The sequence below is a fragment of the Melanostigma gelatinosum genome, assembly GCF_949748355.1.
Source record: "Melanostigma gelatinosum genome assembly, chromosome: 14".
NCBI classification, from domain to species: domain Eukaryota; kingdom Metazoa; phylum Chordata; class Actinopteri; order Perciformes; family Zoarcidae; genus Melanostigma; species Melanostigma gelatinosum.
The window spans coordinates 13,781,757-13,802,196 of NC_136647.1; the positions used below are offsets into that span (position 1 = coordinate 13,781,757).

General features: G+C 42.6%; 2 protein-coding genes across 2 annotated transcripts; both read right to left on the bottom strand.

Moving 5' to 3' along the window:
- Positions 1 to 900: 900 nt before the first annotated feature.
- On the bottom strand, positions 901 to 1,533 carry h2ax (H2A.X variant histone). Its single transcript, XM_079282761.1, has one exon. The coding sequence runs from the start codon at positions 1,454 to 1,456 to the stop codon at positions 1,025 to 1,027; it is 432 nt and encodes a 143-aa protein (XP_079138887.1). The 5' UTR covers positions 1,457 to 1,533; the 3' UTR covers positions 901 to 1,024.
- Positions 1,534 to 2,671: 1,138 nt separating this feature from the next.
- On the bottom strand, positions 2,672 to 20,096 carry c2cd2l (c2cd2 like). Its single transcript, XM_079283958.1, has 15 exons — positions 19,840 to 20,096; positions 19,034 to 19,486; positions 11,252 to 11,347; positions 10,952 to 11,071; positions 9,815 to 9,925; positions 9,117 to 9,230; positions 8,893 to 8,992; positions 8,673 to 8,805; positions 8,410 to 8,474; positions 8,030 to 8,151; positions 7,354 to 7,525; positions 7,143 to 7,241; positions 6,562 to 6,695; positions 4,501 to 4,714; positions 2,672 to 3,953 (listed from the first exon to the last, which is right to left on the bottom strand). Exons 2-15 carry the CDS (start codon positions 19,400 to 19,402, stop codon positions 3,709 to 3,711), a joined length of 2,094 nt encoding a protein of 697 aa, XP_079140084.1. The 5' UTR covers positions 19,403 to 19,486; positions 19,840 to 20,096; the 3' UTR covers positions 2,672 to 3,708.
- Positions 20,097 to 20,440: the final 344 nt, after the last annotated feature.

The window sequence follows — 20,440 nt, forward strand, 5'->3', positions numbered from 1 at the left end:
GTATTGTAGACCAGCTGCAGTTGTTTGTTTCTTCATATGCAACAAGGAAACACCTGGAGCTCAATCAGCAAGAGCCGTTATGTGTTATGTAGGCTTTAACCACACTGATGCACACACGCCATTCAGGACAACCGTTTAAAACGAATAAAATCCCAGTGTTTCAACCCAACCTGTTTTACATGGGCTTATACGTCTCATACACGCAGTCAGTTTCCTAAGTACATGTAACTAATGTAATTTAAGACAATTTGTGCTATGTTATTGACATCATTTTAGCATTATGGTCCTTTTGAAGACTAGTTTTACCACATTTGTTTCAGTTAGGATGGGTAAATGACCGGAGCACAGCCTCCAGAAGGAACATAAATTGACAGTTTAAACATCGACTGGACATATCTTTCTTTAAGGTATATTTATTTTTGGATTATACTGAGTTACCTTTAGCTAGGTGCGTTTAATAAGTTAGACAGTGCAAGAATCAGGGGCTCTTGAACTGTACTATGCTTGTAGCAAAGTAGACTGAATTGCAGTGAGCAGCCCAACTTGAAAATGAGTTTATCGGTTCTTAATGATGTAGTTAAGGAATTAAAAAAAATGAATCCAATTTTTTAAAAGCTGCTTAGTCATGCTAGAAGGAACCGGATGAAGAGCACGCCATGGTTTAATCTAGACCTGTACGGGCCTCCTGAATGATTCACACGTGTATTGAAACTTAATCTACGAGCCTCAGATACCGATATTAAAGCAGGAAGCTCTCGTGGCCCATTGAGATCTGGTCTATGCTGAAAATGTTAAACAAAGAGGATTGATTTACCAGTTACTGACCACCAAAACTTCTCAGGATTAACATGTAGCTTCAGTTAGCCTAACTGATCAACAAATGGTGCGGACCACTTTCACGAAACAAGCGTTTATTAAATAAAAGTAATGCGAGAAGGGGAAACAAAACAGATAATTTGCTCTTTCGATGACAAATGGGTGGCCCTTAAAAGGGCCTTTGGGTGCAAAGTTATTAGCCAGCTAGCTAATACTCCTGCGACTGGGACGAGGCCTTCTTTCCCGCCTTGCCGGAGCTCGGTGCTGCAGACTGGCCGGTCTTCTTGGGCAGCAGGACGGCCTGGATGTTGGGCAAGACGCCGCCCTGGGCGATGGTCACACCGCCGAGCAGTTTGTTCAGCTCCTCGTCGTTGCGTACCGCCAGTTGGAGGTGACGAGGGATGATACGGCTCTTCTTGTTGTCTCTGGCGGCGTTTCCGGCCAGCTCCAGGATCTCAGCGGTGAGATACTCCAGCACGGCGGCCAGGTACACGGGGGCTCCGGCGCCGACTCTCCCGGCGTAGTTACCCTTGCGGAGGAGACGGTGGACACGGCCCACGGGGAATTGCAGACCGGCGCGTGAGCTGCGGGTCTTGGCCTTAGCGCGGACCTTGGCTCCAGTTTTTCCTCTTCCAGACATTGTCGAGTTTATCTTCCACAACAAATTGCTGAAATCGTAGGAACAGATAAAATACTAACCGCACGACCTGCCTATAAACCCTGAGATTTGTCCCGCCCTAAAACGCGATTGGCTCTTAGAGGGAACATAGTTAAGAATGATTGGCTGTGTTAGGTCAGAGGGGGACCGGAAGTCAATGACTATTGGTGTGGCTGCTCTGGTCCTAAACCAATCACGATGGGCCATGAGGAAGGAACGCGATTGGCTGTTATTTCCCCTGTTAGTTGTGAGTGGTTGTATGTGAAGGGGCGGACTTTAAAGACCAATCGAGTATCTTCCCTCCTGCCTTAAATTTTTGGCGCTTTTATACGTTATGCAGTAAAAGTAAAGCAGATCTAATATAGAAATGAGAAATATTTCCATATTTGGTACATCCCCTGAATGTAGCTTACCTGTGAGAGTAAAGAAAGAGCGATTGAAACTCATACACTCATGATCAGATATAAACTTAACAGCAGGCCAGATGTGTGAGGTTATTTGTCTTTTATGACAATGTTGGCTCATTTTAAGTTACATTCTCTACACAGGCACAGGGTATTGGGATCAAAAAAAATGTATGTAACGTCCTAAAAAAAGAATAAGATAGCCAGAAGTAATCTACTGATGCTCCAAAAATTATTTATTTGCAATAAATTAAACATTTCAAATATAACAGAAATCATACATATCTTAAACGTTTGCAGGCTCCACCTCTGCGATCCCTTTTATTAGCTTTCCTTTTATTGATTCAAATAAACCTGGAAACGTTGTCAAAATCATTTAATTTTATTGTTTTGAAGTCGGTAGAAATATTTTAGATTTTCTCTGACAAAACTTAAATGGACAAAAGTGTGTGTACATTTTTACATACTTTTTGATACAGCAGGTTTCCTCATATCTCAAGTTGCTTGTTGAAGTTTCATTTCTAGCCCTGAGTATATCCACTCCACCCAGCACCTTGTCGTAAACTTTGACAATTGTTGCTCCTAATGCGTCAGCAGCAGAGCAGCTCTAAAACCTTCACAGAGACCCCAAAGTTCCTTTTTTTACATTTTAAACTGCAGAGCTGAGCCCTACATATATTCTAAAAATAAATGCCTTCTGATATACAATCTATGAGAATTCATTATGTAATGCTCCTGAATATTAATACAGAATAGGTTTTGCTATATTTAGTTTATGATTATGAGCAGATCACATGTCAGCATTTCCTGTAAAACGATTTTTGCCTGCTACCCATGCGAGGCATTTCGCACTATATAATATGGTGTTGCTGCACAATAATGATAGTTATTGCAATATTGTAATGTCCACATGTGCATCAATTGAAGTCTCCATAATGTGTGTGGATAATGTGATAAACTTCATTGGGGTCAACAGGAGCCACAAGGAGAGCAAGACCTGTTTTTTTTTTTTTTTACTGACAGAAAAAAGTTTAAACTTATTGCCTGGCTTGAAGAGCCTGCGAGAGATCCTGGCTGGTTGTAGTTTCAAAAGCAAACTGAAATGCATTATGATATTCCACAGAAAGTACCGTTATAGAATAAAAAGTACAATAAATATATTAACTTTTCTTCTTATCTAAGATACAACATTGAACAACATTCTAAAACCAATACATTAGCAATTATGAATGGACTGCTAGATTAAGACAGATTTTTTGTCAACTTACTTAATTATGTGTTTAAAATTACATTTGCATGGAAAAACACACAGCAATGTCTCTATTTTACAGTGCAATGCAACTTAATGACTTGTTTTTTGGGCGGTAAAATAAATAGCACTTATTTCATGAGAACCACACAATAATAAATTACCGTTATACAACAGAGGAATTGTACATGTGCTGTTACAAAAACAGTCCAAAGTGTAACCAATAGCATCGTACTGGCATCTTTTTTATCATGAATACGTTTCAGAGCGATTCCACCATCTGTCACAATCAAACACTCCGACTATAGTTTGTGTTCAAACGGGGCACAAGACATTTCATTGTGATTATTACTTTCTCCTCGAGCAGCAGATTTCTCCTCGAAAGAAACTGATTTCATCATCACATTTTAACTTCAGTGGTGTGATTAAACAGGACTTCTCTCTCCTGAAGGTGCAATGATTTCTCTCCAGAGTAAAGCCCTCCCAGAGGAATGTACAGGTGACAACCCGTAAGGTTGAGTTGTTCTTCTGACAGTAATAACAGAGGCCTTAAAACCCATGTCCGACCCTCTCGATGATAATCAGTTATCCAGTGAACTCGCTCCTCCGTTTGTGGCTTTGCCTTTCGATTTGCCTGATGAGCGGAAAGAGAAGCGTTTGATGAGACGCCGGGAGAAGCTGGCAGACTTTTTACGGCTGATGTTGGTGGCAGCAGCAAAGTTATTGCCCATGTTGGAGATGTCCTCATGGGATTGGCTGAGGCAGGACTCCTTCTCTCGATGTCTTCTGCGGAACAGCAGCTTCGTCCCGCTCTGTAGGAAGCCCACTAGAGGAAGCAGAGGGAATACGTGACTGTATTTAAGTGGAAATCCACAATTACAGCATTGGGGCCTTCGTTGAAAAACACGAACCAATCACTCAACTGCTACTTTTATGAATGAATTCACCAATTTCATGATATAACTCTCGTATCAAGTTGATATTCAAATATAATTAGACTCTGATCCATTCAAAACTGCTTTGCTCTGGTTGGATGCATGCTGCAGCATGGCCTCCAGAGGGCAGTAGAGTCCCTCATGTTATATGGCCCCAAAATCTGTAAATGCATTGTGCTCAATTGAAGTTTTGATGTTATGTAAGGCTATAAAAGATTTGTTTGCATGTGAAATAAACTGTTCGCTGTAATATAATGGCAGTGGGCTTTGAAAATAAAAACTTATTTCACATAGACAAAAATAAATCAAAATCTAGCGAAGTGGCAACATGCATTACCAGATCTGAAATCTGAAAAAACTATATTTGGATGGCTGAATATTGTGTGTAAGACAGTGTTAGTGGAAACTGAACCTCTGAAACTATGACGACTGCGTTACCTTTATGGTCCTTGAGGCTGCGGGTTTCCAAGGCGCCAGTGGAACCAGTGTCTGATTCCACATCGTCCACTGACGGACGCTCCGACACGTCGGAGGGTGTGGTTTCATCTGGGTCCTGGTGATGCCCCGCCCCGAAATGGTTGCTCTGCATGGCTGTGTCCATGGCTGCCGCATAGCCGCTCGAGAACGCGCAGTCAACTTCTGAGAGTGGAACCTGCTGGGTGTTAGGATAATTGAATCAAATTATTTCCAAAAAAAATGTTAGCGTGATTATAAGGGGTTATAAGGGCGATGGGAGTGTGTAACTACTTAAACCTCATTTTGCCCGGCTCCATGTCATTGTATTTTACATTCCTTAAAGGTGAAATCCAGAGCACTAATATAGCAGCAAACAACTATTTCCAAGGTAAAAACATAGTGGAGTAATCTCTACCTGAGCAGAGAATGCAGTTGCTCTCCCTCTGTGTGTGTTTTTATCCCAGCTTCTCTGTGCTTTGATTACAAAGGCGGGCCGGTCCGTGCATTTTAGTGCATGTGAGTCTCTCTGTGGCGTTCCCCATAGCTCATGCCGGGCTCCCACTCTTTTCTAGAGATCATTTTCAGTGATGACCCAGCTGGTATGACAGACATGGATCATGCCATTCGTTATTATTTTCCTCTCTGTGGAAGTCTGGTTTAAAACACGTGCAGTCTGTGGCTGTAACTTATTTATGCAACCATCTCTTAGGTGCTTAGAAATTATATATATATTAAATAATATAATCAGAAAAACTACCAAAGTTACTAGCCAGTGTGAGGAATTGAAGTTTTGAATCTCCTAATTATGGATATTATGTGATACAGTACGATACTTGTAAAGGTTTTGAATCAAGGAGTGTTGTCATTTCATGCATTGAGTGAAAGAGGGGGGTTTGAGGAATGTGCTGGAGGGGGGGGTTGTGTGAAAGTGGCTGGGTGAGGTGTGAAGATCAAAACAATGGATCAACGGCCCAGGAGGGGCTTGTTGGACTTCAGCCAATCGTTGAACTGATCGATATGTAATGTGTGCCTTTTCAGAGACTCCTCGGTACCATGGGGCGGATACACCAATCTGTTGTGTGGTGCGGACAGGGCCTCAATTTCATGGAATTTATATTTGTTTTGTTGTTAGTAGTGTGATTCGGTTTGTAAATGTCTGTATCTGTTGTTATGCTTCTTGGATAATAAATCCATTTGATTTTGACTTAAACCTGCTGTTGTGTTTTGGAGGCGATTGAGAGCACGTGGCTGCAGGAAGTTATGTCCCTAACACTAGCAGTGACGAATATTTACATATGAAGGATAATGTTACATTTCAGCCACGAATTGTCAGCCCACCTGCATGTGCTACCATGTGTTGTGACTTGGGATCATAGCGTTTCCTCAACAACATAACAGCCGATTCAAAATAATCTTGTCCACAAACAATTTGATCGTTAATATGATCCTGATAATAACTGAGCCCTGTCAGATGGCAATGTAATCTGTTTTGGGGAGCTCTGATAGATAGCCTAGTGGTTCATTCTAAGCTGAAGGAAAATAGAAGAATATCGAAATCCAGTACAACACAAGATTTCCAGACCATTTTACTTTTTTTCTAATTTTCCATGTGTTTAACATCACTAAAACTTTTTTTTCACATTTTCCAGGACCGGTGGGAACCCTGTCATAGCCGCCGCTGTGCACTGCGGTTACAGCTTATAATGCCATCCTGACCCACGGCGTCATCGCAGAAGCATAGCACCCACCCTCCGGCTCCCCCTCAGGTAAACACTGTTAGCACTGACAGCACGGTTGCTGTTGTTTGCACTGTTAGCACCGTTAGCTGTTAGCACCGTTATCTGTGAGCCGCCGGCTGAGATCCGTTTGGGGCCAAACTATATGATCTGCAATCCGTATTGAACACCTTTTAAAAGTAGGTTTTGTAGACTTGAAATAAATTAATTTTCACTGAAATAAATATACTGTACTGTATGTCTAAATGAATGGTGATGGCACAAATTCAACAATCCACTACATTTGACACAGTTTCAATTCCCTGACCTTTGACACGCCCGAGATGATCAGCATGCTCCTCTTGGTTGGTGTCTTCCGTGCTACTTTGGAGGCGGACTCCGTCAGCTGCCGAATGGCCGTCTCTGCAACAGGATCCAGGCCATTAGAGAAGCGGCTGCCCTCTGAGCAACCAAAACACAAACATGTCACTATAAACAAACAATCAGCACTATACGAGTGAACTGCATATGGAAAGAGGTGCACATTATTGAATACATTTTTGTTGCAGTACAAGTCAATTAGAAAATGTATGGTTTATCAGAAATATACACAAAAAGCCCATCATTGTCTTGTATTGAGAAACAGATGTCGTTAGATCTGTCAAACGTTGTCTATCGGGTTCATCATACTTTTTTGCTCTTTGCTTTGTATAAGCAAGACGTTTCTCTGCGTAACCCTGTTGTGAAACTACATGAAGTTTTTTTCGAACAGGAGTTCCTATACCGAGAGTGCATAATGTGTACTAAAAATTGCATTCCTCTTATCTTGTGTTACAACGCAGCTTGCTGCTTATCCTACTTTGCATTTGTTATGTAAAACAACAGCTGGCCTTTCAGTCTAGAACTCACTGCTGAGGCTGGGGCTGGTGCTGCTTCTGCCATCTGACAGGATGGTGGGTTCCCTCTCAGTCACCTCCACTTTGGACGGCGAACGCAAAGGGGAGTCACCTAAAAGGCATCACAAATATTTGATGTCATTGTTAATACCGTCACAACATTCTTTCACATCTTCTTGTACACCTAACCTGGCACAATGTAACACTTCACTATGTGCATGTACCTGGACTGCGGTCCAGCTTCAGTCGAGACTGGACGGTCGTGACGGTGGTGACGATGGTTCCGTCTGGCATGATGGTTCGGTCCACATCGACTTTCTTGGTGGGGGTGAGTGAGGAACGAAGCGGCAAAGCATTGTGGGCACTGTGGGCCTCCTCTGTTTCCACATACAGCAGCTGGAGGATGAAGAATAATCTTCATTTAGCTAATAAAGCATAACGTGGGGGTGGGCACTTTATTAACGAGGAACTGACAGCTGGACCTGCCAGGAAAATTTCAGACAACTTATCAGTGGAGGCACAACAGGTTGCAGGAGAGGTACAGGAAAACAGGGAGTGTACCAATATGAACTGTTAGCCTGCAGAGATGAAGCAGATGTTCATTCAGATGTCGTCTTTAAAGAAATATGTTGATAGCAAGAAGTGCAAAAAAATGGCAACAAGTTGGCTGATGAATAGAGAAGAGAAGAAGAAGAGATCTGAGACAGCAATCACAGGTATGACAATGTATCCGTTGTTATGCAACACTCCCTCTCCCTTTGTGGTGAATCTCTGTTTCGTTCCAGCCTGCTTGACGTTAGATAATAACGTGTGATGTAACTGTACACTTCAAAGCATGAGACTGGCTTTGAGAGCGCTTTCCATTATTTTCACAGAAATGAGCTGCAGCTTGTTTCCCACCTCTGCTGTGACGGTAGCGTTGGGTGCCAGGCCGTGGCCAGGGCTTATTGACAGCGTATGCTGTCCAGTGGGAACTTTGCACCGGAGGTCCAAGGCGATGCAGGCGTGGCCGGGCAGGAATTCTATCCAGATTTTAAACAAAAGGAAAGTCTTAACATAATTGTACAAAAAGCGTGACAGCAGTTTCTTTTTTGTAGTTCTGAGGCCATCATGGGAGCATCTCCTGATATCTTATACATCCTAAAACACTGACCATTACAGTGAGCCTGCCAACAGTGCATTTGGGGCATGAAGAGTTTGCTTAAGCAGTCTAAACATTCCTGCTGATCAGGTTTCTGCGTCGCAGCCAATACTAAAAACGCTATCGAGCAATGCCTTACGTTCCCTTTTGCCGTTCCGCTCCAGAAGTCTTACTCTCAGCTCTTTGGTCTCTAGGCTCGGCTCTCTTCAACACAAAGCAAACAACTGTGTAAGAATTCAAGTAAAACCCCACTATGCAAACAGTGTGACTTCTTCCTCAAGCGGATTGTTCCTGAAAAACTTCAAATCTTAAACAATATTCTATAACATTAATATTCGTTGGCATGAATGTACACAATCATGACTCAATAACTGCAGGTAGGAGTCACGGCTGCCATCTTACAGGGTGATTTCTTCACTCCATTCCAGCGGGGCGTTGGGGTTGCTGGGCGCAGGCAGGAAGCATGTTGACCTCTCTGTGGAGGGTTGGTCCAGGCTCAGGACACAGCACAGCTCCCCCGATCTAGACCACTGACCTGAATGCAGAAAGCCAGACAGTGAGACCTCGGCTCTCCGCAGGAAGCCGGACGGAAATGATGTGACGCCGAGGGAAAATGTCTGACCTTTACTTAAGGTCGCCCTGAGCTGCCGGAGCATTAGTCGTTTCACTAAGACACTCTGGGAAACAGAGTTCAATCTCACTGATAGATGGTCCATGGGAGCCTGGGAGCGTGCAGACAAAGGGTGAAGGGTACAGCTTCTGTCATTTAGTATCCATTTGTTTAAAAAAAGATCCTTATCATTTACTCTTATTGCTGCGGAGGTAGCACAAAGCATGTTTTCTCACCAGAGGACTGGATGCACAGGTCTTGAGGTTGAGGACCATGGCCGGCTGAGTGCTGAACAGAGTATCCTCTACCAGCCCCTTAATCGTGTCCAGGTCTGCACCCCCCTCGGTGCCCTGAGATGAAAAAGAAGCGGCTGATAATTCTCTGATGATAAACCAAAGCATGGGAGGTCAACACACTCTGCTATAGACAAAACTGGGGCTTTTAATGCATTTGTATGCCTGATATTATCTTACTTAATAATATATAATAACATGCAAGATTATTAATGATAATAAACAGAAAATATCCAAGAGGAACAAACAGACTTTAATTGTTTACTGTTTACTGCTGTAATCTAAAAGCGATGTAGTTTGTTAAAAAAAAAGCAACTTTGGAGGATTGAACTATTTTTACTCACATTCAGCTTCACTACATATACAGTTGTCGGGCATACCCACTGGTTATTATATATTATATATAATAACCAGTGGGTATGCCCAATAACTGTCTTCAGTATTAGTTCAATTCTGCTTAATATATGTTGCAATGTTACTTTACTGGTGTTGTTAAATGCTCGTTAATGTAAAGATAAGTATGCATTTGATATGCATGCAACCTAAGTTTGTAGACTGTAAACGGGTTGAGGAGCGAGGCCTCTGCTGACCATATGAGACAGACGTATCATATTAGTGGTGTCGGTATCCGATATTCTCACTTGTCTCTGCAGCTTGCATGGAGACACGCTCAGAGTACATGATGGCTGCTTGGAAAGAGTCCAGGACATCAGCAGACCCTCGTCCTCCACCTCCTCCAGACACACCACCACCTGACGGAGACCGACAGCAGGTTAACCGTCATGCTTTCACAATAGAGTATAAGAGTAATAATATTAAAGGATTAAACGTGTAGAATTTCTCATGAATAAATAATCACCACACTATTTCATTTTGATGATTTAGTAAAACAGGACTCTTCCTAGAAGATTGTCCGTCTCTGCTAGCTTCTACAAAACACTTACATAATAAAGCAACATTTGTAAGAAGCGAACAAGCAGAAAACGCTTTACTCACAAAAATAAAAGTTTGTCATCATGCTAGATGGTGTAAGGAGGGACGCACAGTTGGGAAATCACATGATTATACTCTTCCCTCTAAGCTTCGCTTTCGCCGTCCATTTCTGTCTTCCACCGTGACGATTTCCCAGGAAGATTCAGGCTCCATTTACAGTCGTGGGAAACAAAATGATCTGTGTCCTGTGCAGTGTTGCCAACTATTTTCCAATGAAAGTAGCCAGCACTACCTCCCAAAACTGCTAAAAGTCACCATATGATGTCAAAGATCAATTTGCATATTGGCGATGTCATGGTGTATTCATTTGCAGAAAGATGAGCGGTTTTGTCGGTTGCAGGGACGGTGCAAGAGGAGAGGGAGAGACCCTGTGATGTTGGCAGAATAACTAGTCACTGTGTTTAGCATTGGGAATGAATTACAATATCATATATTTGAATATATTTCGTGGCTTTTCCCTGATGGTCTGAATAAATTGCTAAATGTGTTGCTTGTAGTAAACTGAGCGATCCAGTTGCTGTCTGAGACAGAAAGCAGCAGGACGAATGGGAAATGGCTTCTTAGTTGTGATAAATACTTGCACGCCTGAAATAAGAGAGGCTATTGATTGTCATGAATAGTCAAATATACTTAAGACTCTTTATTTAATGACAATGACCGTGATGGCGGGATTACAAGTGATCCCTTACATTTGAATAGCAATGCAAATGATGCTCTGAGATTCTCATTTGTTTTGGAGGCCTGCCCTCAAATGTGCAAAAAATCCATGTGGTGTGCTTTCGTACCTTTGCCACCATTGGTGCTATAGTGATCTGATAGGTCTCCATGGAAATGGCAGCTGGTGACTGCTGAGTGACCGTCACAGGAAACGTCACTGTGTCCACCCAACATTTACAGTGTAAAACCTGTAAAACAAGAAGGCGGTCAAAGGAAAATACAGAAATGGCGGAAAACGTTCATGTTTTGACACAGAAAATGTGATTTTCTTTTGTCATGTATTTCCCCAATTACAATAAACTGGGTGACTGGCTAAATAAGTTAATTAGTTCCAGCTGTAATTAACAGAGACTACGAAGATCACGTACCATTCGGTGTGCCGATTTGTCAGTGCAGGTCACACTATCTATTTCAGAGGCAGCAGTTAACTGGAGACTGCTGTCAAAAGTGATCTGGATGGAGCTCTGGGAGAGACAGAGGAAGAGAACAAATGTCCTAAATATTACATAAGAGAAAGAGGAGTGACTATCAGGGATGACAGAAACGACTGTGCTGCAGTGATGAAGCCTTTAATGTAGCTGGGAAGCAGTTAGTCACCATCCTTATGGATCTTTACTCAATGAGTATGCAAATAAATGAACTGCTGCATTTCATGAATTGTAAGCATGTTTGGTATCAGACAACTAGGTAGTTCATTGATCTTTGCTCAGAGTGATTGAACTCACATATGCTCCTGATCACCTCATCCACATGCTAATCACGCAATGCTTCTGCTTCCCTTCCACAGCAACCTCACGAGCTTCGCAGGAACAGAAAAGTTCCTCTTGGCAAATTGAGTCAAGATTATTAATTAAGTCTCATGCGGAAAATGTACATGAATCAATAAACAGACTCTTGTAAGGCGCTATAATGTGTATGCAAACAAACATGAGGCGATTGTATTTACCACGCATGGCAAAGCACAACTGTGTTTTGAAGTCCAGGCAGATCTGTGGGTATGTGCACTCAGATGAGCACTGACAAAGGGTGGCAAGTAGTATGTTCAAGTTAATATGAGCTTCTGTCATTATGCAGAAGTTGTGGATTGATCAGGCTGCCGTAGCCCCACAGCAGCGTCCATTATGAAGACTGCATCAGTCAATGCTTAGTCATGCTTACAGCGAGGCAGCTTTCACTGTTGGACTTGGTAGACACCCCCTAACAAAAGGAATCTCAGTTGTAAGAAAAGAGTCACCAGAACCGCGGCAACATCAGTGGCCTACTATCACTGTGTGTGTGTGTGTGTGTGTGTGCCAGAGGATCTGTTTCAACAGACGGCTTTCGACTGGCTCGAGAGATGGAAGTGAGAGAAAACAAATCCCCTATTGTTCGGGCATATGTTTCTCTAGCTCCAAGTCCAACCTCTATCAAACACAGCAGCGGAGGCGGGGTAGAGGTGGGAGTATGATATAACAAAGTTTGTGGTGTGTGTGTGTGTCTATGAGCATGTGCAGGTGTGTTTGTGTATGTGTGTGTGTGTCAGTGTTTAAGCAAAAAGGGCAGGAAGCCAAAAGCAATGCTGCAACCTTACGTAGGTTCCCTGGACCAACACTGCAGCCACATGACTAGAGCGTACTACCGGCTGTGTTTACTTCGGTTGGCTGGAGCTTCTAAAACTGCTCAGTCACCCAACCAACCGTTCATTACATCCAAAGTGCAGAACCAATATGATGTGAGAAATCCATTAATCACAATATTCTGATTGTGTGTGGCTCATAGATCGGCATGACTAAAGGTTTGTGTCACTGCAGTCAAACCCCACTGGCATCTTTTCAATGAGGCAAATTGGAGTCAGCACAATGTTGTGAGCAAATACTCCTAAATGTCAGTACTTTTTTTTTGGGACACGCATGTTCCACAATAATGAGCACGATGAGAGAAAAATAGTGTTACGTTTTTACATTTGTTTTCGGCATTTTGCCTTCATTAGTTATCTGATAGTGTAGACATAAACAGGAAATACGTGGGGGGAGAGCGTGTGGGGTATGACCATAGATTATGTATAAATATTTATATGAATGTGTATGTAAATATTTATATATACTCTTTATATACAGTTTATGACATGCACAAATGTCTGTAATGCTGATATGGTACACATCACCACTGGGCCACCAGACGCTCCCCAGTGTTGCCCTGTTTTTGCTATTTTTAAGCCTAAAAAGCCTCAAGGTCCAGATCACAATTCATGACAAGCCACAGTGCATTTACAGCACAGATTTGTCTTTTTTTTATGTGAAACATGGCAAAGACAAACGAACACTTTATTTTTTTTCAAATCACTTCAGGACACACAGCAGCACAGGCTTGCCAACATGTGGCCGTCAAAATCTTGCGTGCCTGAAGGAAGGTTGGGTCGGTTGTTTCCACTGATATGCTTTTAACTTTCACTTTCTAGGCTGAACTATAATCCAAGCATCTTATATTCATCTTATATTTAACATTATTAAGCGTACATGCTTGTAAATTAGAATGGCAGCCATTACCAGGTTTTAAGGTCTGTTTTGGACCCTGAAATTAAATATGGTAGCTATCCAACGTTCATGTTTCGTAATTCACAGCATTCTATACATTTGGCTAACATATGCTACATGACTTTTTTACCCATAGTACCAGTGCGGCTGGAGGGATGGCAATGTGTGTTAGCAATGTTAGCATGCTAACATTCTAAACTGATTTGGTGAACATGGCAAACATTACCTGCTCCTAAAATATCCACATGTTAGCAGTGTCACTGTGAGCATGTTAGCATGCTAATGTTGCTAATTGATTTCATATTTCAAATTTGGTACGTCGGCTATTGTAATGTTTTGAAAACTGTTGGTCTACCGACGGTGTACATAAAACCACTAAATGTAATGCCAAAAGTACAGTTTATAAAAATTATAACGAGAAGGAACAAGACTGAAAGTGAAGCTTCTATGTGAAGCATTTAGAATTTAGCTTCACTTCATCATTTTTTTCAGGTACAAAATGATATTAGAAGAATGCGCAATGCGTGTCTCCACTTTAAATGACGAGTGAGAGGTGCCACCTTGTAGACCAATGCCTGCCATGGAAATTTTGTGTTGTTAAAATGGAACTTTGTGGTGAAGTTCAAATTCATCAACAGCTGTGAGTGACTGACGTTAGTTTCCTGCCCTGTCATTACAAACGAGTGCTGAGTGCTTAACGTACCCCCTCGTTAAGAAGAAATCTACTTGAGCATAATCACACAGCATTAATCATCTACCGGCAGCTCACAGTCAGAGAGGGGAGAAGTGAACTGTGGCCCTCAAGATAATCACCAGGCTCTTTATAATTGCAGATCTTGAATGGACAGGGAGCTTCCTTCCCTGCAGATGCACACTCGTGTGCTCTATTAGTCCTCCACTACCACCCACTGAACCCAGTGACAATGGCTTGCCACCATGTGTCAGCTGCAGATGCACACACGGTTTGCGATGCTGTTATGATCTGCTGGTCTGAAGAGGCCAACCAGTTCAGTCCTTCAAGCCTCCTCCACGAAATACTCGGGCCAGAGACATCTGAATAGCTCCATATCAAGTCTTCATGCCAAGGCACGATTATATCATATCTGCAAAATTGTGATGAACCCATCTCATCCACTCTGCTTTTTACCCTGGGGTAGCAATTGTCTCCTCTAATCTATATCTTATGAAAGGCATTTACCGTCTCCTCCGCTTATACAAATTCATTATTTTTCCTCTCAGAATTTAAATCGCGGAGAGGAAAATACAAACATCTTGGCTAAAAATATCTCCAAAGCTGAAGCTGAATGGGGCACTGCCACTAACACCATGTCTCTTGTCCGTACAAACCCAAATGACGCTTTAGCTTGTTCGCTGCTGTTTTCTATATTTATGTAACAACCGTCCTGTCACGATTCAGCCCCCCCCCCCTGTCTTGTCCTGCTGTTTTGAAGACTGGAATTTGGGAGTCAGGGTCGGGTCTCGCGTCAGGACGGAGTGTCGTCATACAGCATTCTGACGACACTCGACATTAGTGTCGCAACATAAGCTGTTCTGAAAGCGAGTGGCGTTTACACGTTGGCATTGCTGAGTTCCTGGCTTATGCCGCTCTCTGCTGCAGTGAGCAGAATATTGACGAGGACAGCCGAAGCAGACCAGTTATTCAAAACTACAGACAGTGACCCACTGGCACTTCTGAAATCTTCATAATAAGATTGAGAGAAGATAGGTAAAGCCCCATGAACAGCAAATAGCCACAGTAGAAGCGTTAACAACAAAAGCAAAAAAAAAATTCCTTTCCTGACTGCTGCTGAAATATCCATAATGTTCTTCCATATTACTGTGAACAGCTACACTCAGAGTGACTAGAGTGTCATTCGTGCAGAAAATACAGATCCTGAAACTATCATTTCTCACAATGATCCAAAGCGAGACTGTATTAAAAACCATTATGTGTATAATTCTACAGATAATGGTGATATAATGAAGTCAAATCCAGTTTGAGTGTTACATCCTTCATCGCCTAGTCTTTGAGTCAGATGTCAGAAGTCTTAACTTCAGCATTGCCTAATCTACGGAATATATGAAATGCATAACTATGATCATGGTATAATATATGGCATACTCATTTATCTAATCCTCAGCAAGAGAGCGATGAGAAGTATTCCCCAAAATGCCCATCCTTTAATCACCTAATCCTTTTGGCTAAATAGTTGTTGATTCATTTTCTGTCAATAAATTCAGCTCTACATATAATTATTTCACGGAGGGTACAGATGGATATTTTTTTATCATGGAAGGTTTTGTAATGTAACTTTTCTGCTGCAGTGTTTCAAGTCTTTATTATTTGGGGTCTCACAAGGTGTTGAGTAAAAAAAAAATCCACTCTCATGCTTGACCAAACATAACGAGGTCTGCCGGGGGGAAGGTTTTTGCTAACTTGCCAACTTTCCATGCGGGCTAATTCATCTTGCCTTTTATTTGGATACATTTCAACATAATAATTTCAAGGCCTCTGTCAGCATCAATCTTAAATGCTGCAGAAGTACTTAGGTTAATGCTATAAAGGATTTGCGTGCTAATCCCTACATGATGATACCGAAGCCGTATCTGGGTGCTGTGTTCCTGCTGAGAAGCTCATGTTTTGCCGGATGTAGAAACATAATCAGGAAATGCAAGTTGGAGGAGAACGTGAGTTTTGGGGGATTCGATTTTGGGCCGGCTGCTCTAGTGTCTTTTTTCGAAGTGGCAATGCAACATGCCCGGCAGGTGCTTATTGTGTGTGAGAGGTGAGGAATGCCAGGTGACTCGCTTGTGGGCACTTAATACTTGCAATATTTCCACAACCCTCCCAGCAGGTTTTTCCAGGCCACACCACAACAACGAACCAAGTTACAACTCTTGAGTGTAAACAGCACAGACCAAAGGACAGAGTATACTGGCTAATATAACATTGATGTATAATGTTACAACTTAATAATGAACGGCGTGGAGGCCCAACATGTGACCTTTAAGCTACAGGACGAGGCCACACCGGCTCATAGACGGACTCCTGGAGGGATATCTATTCAGCTAGACGTGTTTGTAATTTGTTATCTCAATATCAACTTCAAGGTTTCGTTGACATCCGAACACGTGATTTGCATATTGGCCCAGACACATTTAGAATAACAGACTGCTCTGCACACAGACGCAATGACGAGCAGATATTTCCTTGTGACGAGTGGAAGCTTATCGGGAAGCTTTGGCTTCACACTCTCGGTTCACAAACTAAACACCACATGGACAGACAGACACGGAATGCTTGTCTCCGTCTCCTTCCTCCAACACTGAGGCATTTGCTCAGTCTGGAGAATCATCTTACAATAAACATGATATACTTCATCACTGCCAGAGTTGTTTTTTTGTTTTTTTTCAGCAGTTCAAAAGCCTGAAGGTCCTACAGTCATAGATGAATCCCATCGAGGAGCATGAAGGTATGGGGTTCCTACGTACAAACATATCCATAGCAAACTTTTTTTTATTTTTTAAAAACATCCCCTTTAAATAGAATTACTAAGCCTTTCTTGTGTGTTTAGTTCTGCCAAACGGCTGTTGAATTACTAATTATATCCCAAACAGAGTAGCTGTGCTATGAGCAACTATAGCAACTAGGTTGTGTTTTAATTTATTCCTCACATGGAAACCTCATTAATCTAACTCTCACTAAACACTTCCAAGTTCACCGAAGGTTCACTCCAGTGATGTGGAGTTTCTTGGTAACTGAGAGCAAAGGTCACAATGGATCAACTAATTAGGCCGTTGTAAGATAACTCAGCTGGCACGCTCCAATTTATCGCCACATAATATTAAAGGGAAGCAGTTCCGAAGAATCCTACTGCTCTTCCCGACCTCTTATTACCAGCACAAGAACATGTAACACTTTGATGAAAACAGAGACAGCTGGATGAATGCTGCGTACCAAAACATATGTGGTATGCAGAGAAAATACACGCAGAACATCTAACCGTCAAGGATTCAGACGGAGAAACATGAACATGTGCTCTAGCTTCAGCAGTTTGTACGGTACAGTGGAGTGAATCCTCCCCGTTGCACTCTTCACACAAACACTGTCAGACTTTAAAGGCAGAGTTTGACATTTTGGGAATTGTGCTTTTTCTCTTAGACTTAGATGGGACGACCAATACTGCTCTCATATGTTAAATGTGAAGCTCGAGCCAGCAGCCGGTTAGCTTAGCTTAGCATAAAGACTGGAAAGGGAGGGAAACAGCTAGCCTGGCTACCTCCAAAGGTTAAAAAGTATTTCTTAAAGATTTCCAAGTATTACTGAGCTGGGTGGTTTTGTTGAAACATTAACTATATTTCCAATATGTATATACATCACAATATGGCAAATGTATGCAAAATCACACGTCTAGTCATAACATTTTAGTAAAACAGATAAAACATGAAAAATTATTTTAAAATCTAAGTTAATAATTTGCTCTGAATCATTAATTTGGCAGAATCTTGTGAAATGACAACACATGATGATTACGTACCTCATCACGATACACTACTAAACATGATAATAATAATATATTTTTTACTCCTGTCTGTTGTTTATTTGTTCACAGAGTAAAAAAAGACAAGTTGGACATCTTACTTATTTGGGTGCTAAAACAAAGAAGCAAAGAGTATCTTGCTAAAAAACAAGCAGTGGCCTGTTTATTGCATTGTTACGCCAAGCATCAAGTACCGGTATGCATTTTTTCCAAACCGATGTGCAACACTTGCACCATCACAGAGTGTTCACTTGAACATCTGAGGGAGGCTTTTTAAATCAGCCACGGTGAGGTGACCCACATGAATCAGAATCGAGTGCAGTTTGTTGTGCACGTTCGCTCTGTGGATTGATCCGACCCCTTTTTAACTCCCCGCCAACTCATCTTCAAAACACACAGAATTTCTGAGTGGGGTGTGTAGAGGATCCATCTCCTCTCTCGGTGCTCACAGCAAGCATCCGACTGTGCGTCAGACTTTGAGTCCAACGGATCAAAGAACTATTTGAAAGGAGAAAGACCTTTTAGAAACTTTGCTCTAAGCCTCTAATATGTAATATGTAATATATAACTGTCTGTAGTGCTCACCACACTGAATCCAGTGTTTCTGTGTGAAGCAGTTACCAACTGCAGATTTAATACAATTGGATTCACTATGAGTTTGAGGAAAGGTGAGCCAACCATTCTCCTGTCTTGAGCAACAACATCGATGTTGACTCTTCCCACTGTGATCGAAACACATCCATCCCCCCCCCCCCCCCCCCCTCCCCCCCACAGGCCGGGGTATCAGACTATTTTTATGAAGCGTGGGTGTTCACTCCGCGGCTACGCTGACTGGTCTCGCCTCTCAGCTCTTATGTGCATTGATTCAGAGCTGTTACGCAACGCTCAGCCCCCCATCCTCTTACCGATTAGACACTCCGGCACCTCCACCTCGCTGCCTACACACATTTCCAGCGCACAGCAGCTGCATAAACCTTGCTTAACTATTTATGCCTCTCCTTAGTGGAGTAACCTTAGGCGTGGTCCTCTACACAGCGCCATCATGTTTATTCAGCTCTCATTTGCAATATGATAAGATATCCAATAAACAACTCACCCCGTGTCTGCAGGCTTGCTCATTCAGAGCTTTGACCCAGGTCCTCTGCCAGTGCTCCCTGAAGGACTTAAAGGAGAAGAGAGAGGTCAACAGGCCTTTCACCCCGGCCTCGGGCATAGGTCCTCCATCCCGGCCTAAGCGGAGCTTCAGCAGGAATCCCCACACACCTCCAGCCAGGCTCTGGTGGGGCTGTGTGACGGGGAGCTGCTGCCCGGCTGGTCCCTTCCTGTCCTGCTTGTCTGCTGTCTTCCTGGATCTCCACAGACCCAGTACGGTCAGCAAGTACTGACACAGCCATCCCAGCACAATGAGCAAGGAGGTTAGAAAGAGACCCACCAGACACAGCCAGCCCAACTCCTGCAGCTCCATCAGCGTCTCCTGGAGCCTCTCATGTCACCAGGTCCAGGTGGAAATATCAGGACTGTCAGTCAGAGCAGATCAGCCCCCTGTAGCCTGTGAGTGGCAGCAAAAGACAGCCAGTCATCTTGATTCAAAGGGTAACGTTATTAATAAGTTATAACTGAGGAATAACATGGATGCACCGACATGGTGGCTATGACCGCTTTAATTGTTCTTATTTTTAGATCACGTTAAAAAAGGTCGTGTGTGTGTGTGTGTGTGTGTGTGTGTGTGTGTGTGTGTGTGTGTGTGTGTGTGTGTGTGTGTGTGTGTGTAGCAGAAACCCATGTACTGACAATGCGCTACCGTTACATGTTAGATATGTGAGAATGAATCGTGCATTAGCAAAGAGGACGATGTTAGCGGACAAAACTCAGAGAACAAATCGTGGCTCCATACCAACCTACCGTTTAACTTAAACAGTCCGTGCTGCAGGCTGCAGGGAATCAAAAGCAATGCATTGGAAATGTGAAGCTGGCTTCATGGCGATATGCATCCAATAACTAACGTGTTTGTCCCATCTCCGAGTCATCGGCGATGTTTGGACCGGTGTCCCTCTGCAGACATTAATCGATAAAGCCTCCTCCTCTCTGTTTGTGCGTTACAGATATCAGTGGGTTTCAATTATCCGCTGGTCGTACCCTCCTGCCTCTGTAACCGCTCTTCAATGATGATTCGACAAAGAGCAGCAGTGGCCCACAGGTGGCGCTGCAGGAGACGAACACAAAGGCAAAAAGGAAGTGAAAGGCAGAGCCTTCAAAATAAAAGCAGGAAACGTCAAAACTTCATTTTCAAATGTTTCTTCTTTTTTTTGTTGCACCCATCCCACAAGTCTTGGTTATCTACAACATACAATATCAACTGACTTCTGAATTATCACACAATCTATCATCACAAAATAAAATTAACATAATTTTCATTTTAAGATATTTGTACTTTATTCTAGTTACTTTGCAGATTAAACGTTTACATAGCCCTACAACCAGCTTCAATCGTCTTATGTTATTT

What these genes read in the sequence shown, in the direction of transcription:
- h2ax (XM_079282761.1), bottom strand. Translation starts at nt 1,456, where the DNA reads ATGTCTGGAAGAGGAAAAACTGGAGCCAAGGTCCGCGCTAAGGCCAAG.
- c2cd2l (XM_079283958.1), bottom strand. Translation starts at nt 19,402, where the DNA reads ATGGAGCTGCAGGAGTTGGGCTGGCTGTGTCTGGTGGGTCTCTTTCTA. An exon ending in CCTGTGCATCCAGTCCTCTG is followed by an intron (nt 8,993 to 9,116) that starts GTGAGAAAACAT and finishes GCACGCTCCCAG; the next exon opens with GCTCCCATGGACCATCTATC. An exon ending in TCATCTCGGGCGTGTCAAAG is followed by an intron (nt 4,715 to 6,561) that starts GTCAGGGAATTG and finishes AACACCCAGCAG; the next exon opens with GTTCCACTCTCAGAAGTTGA.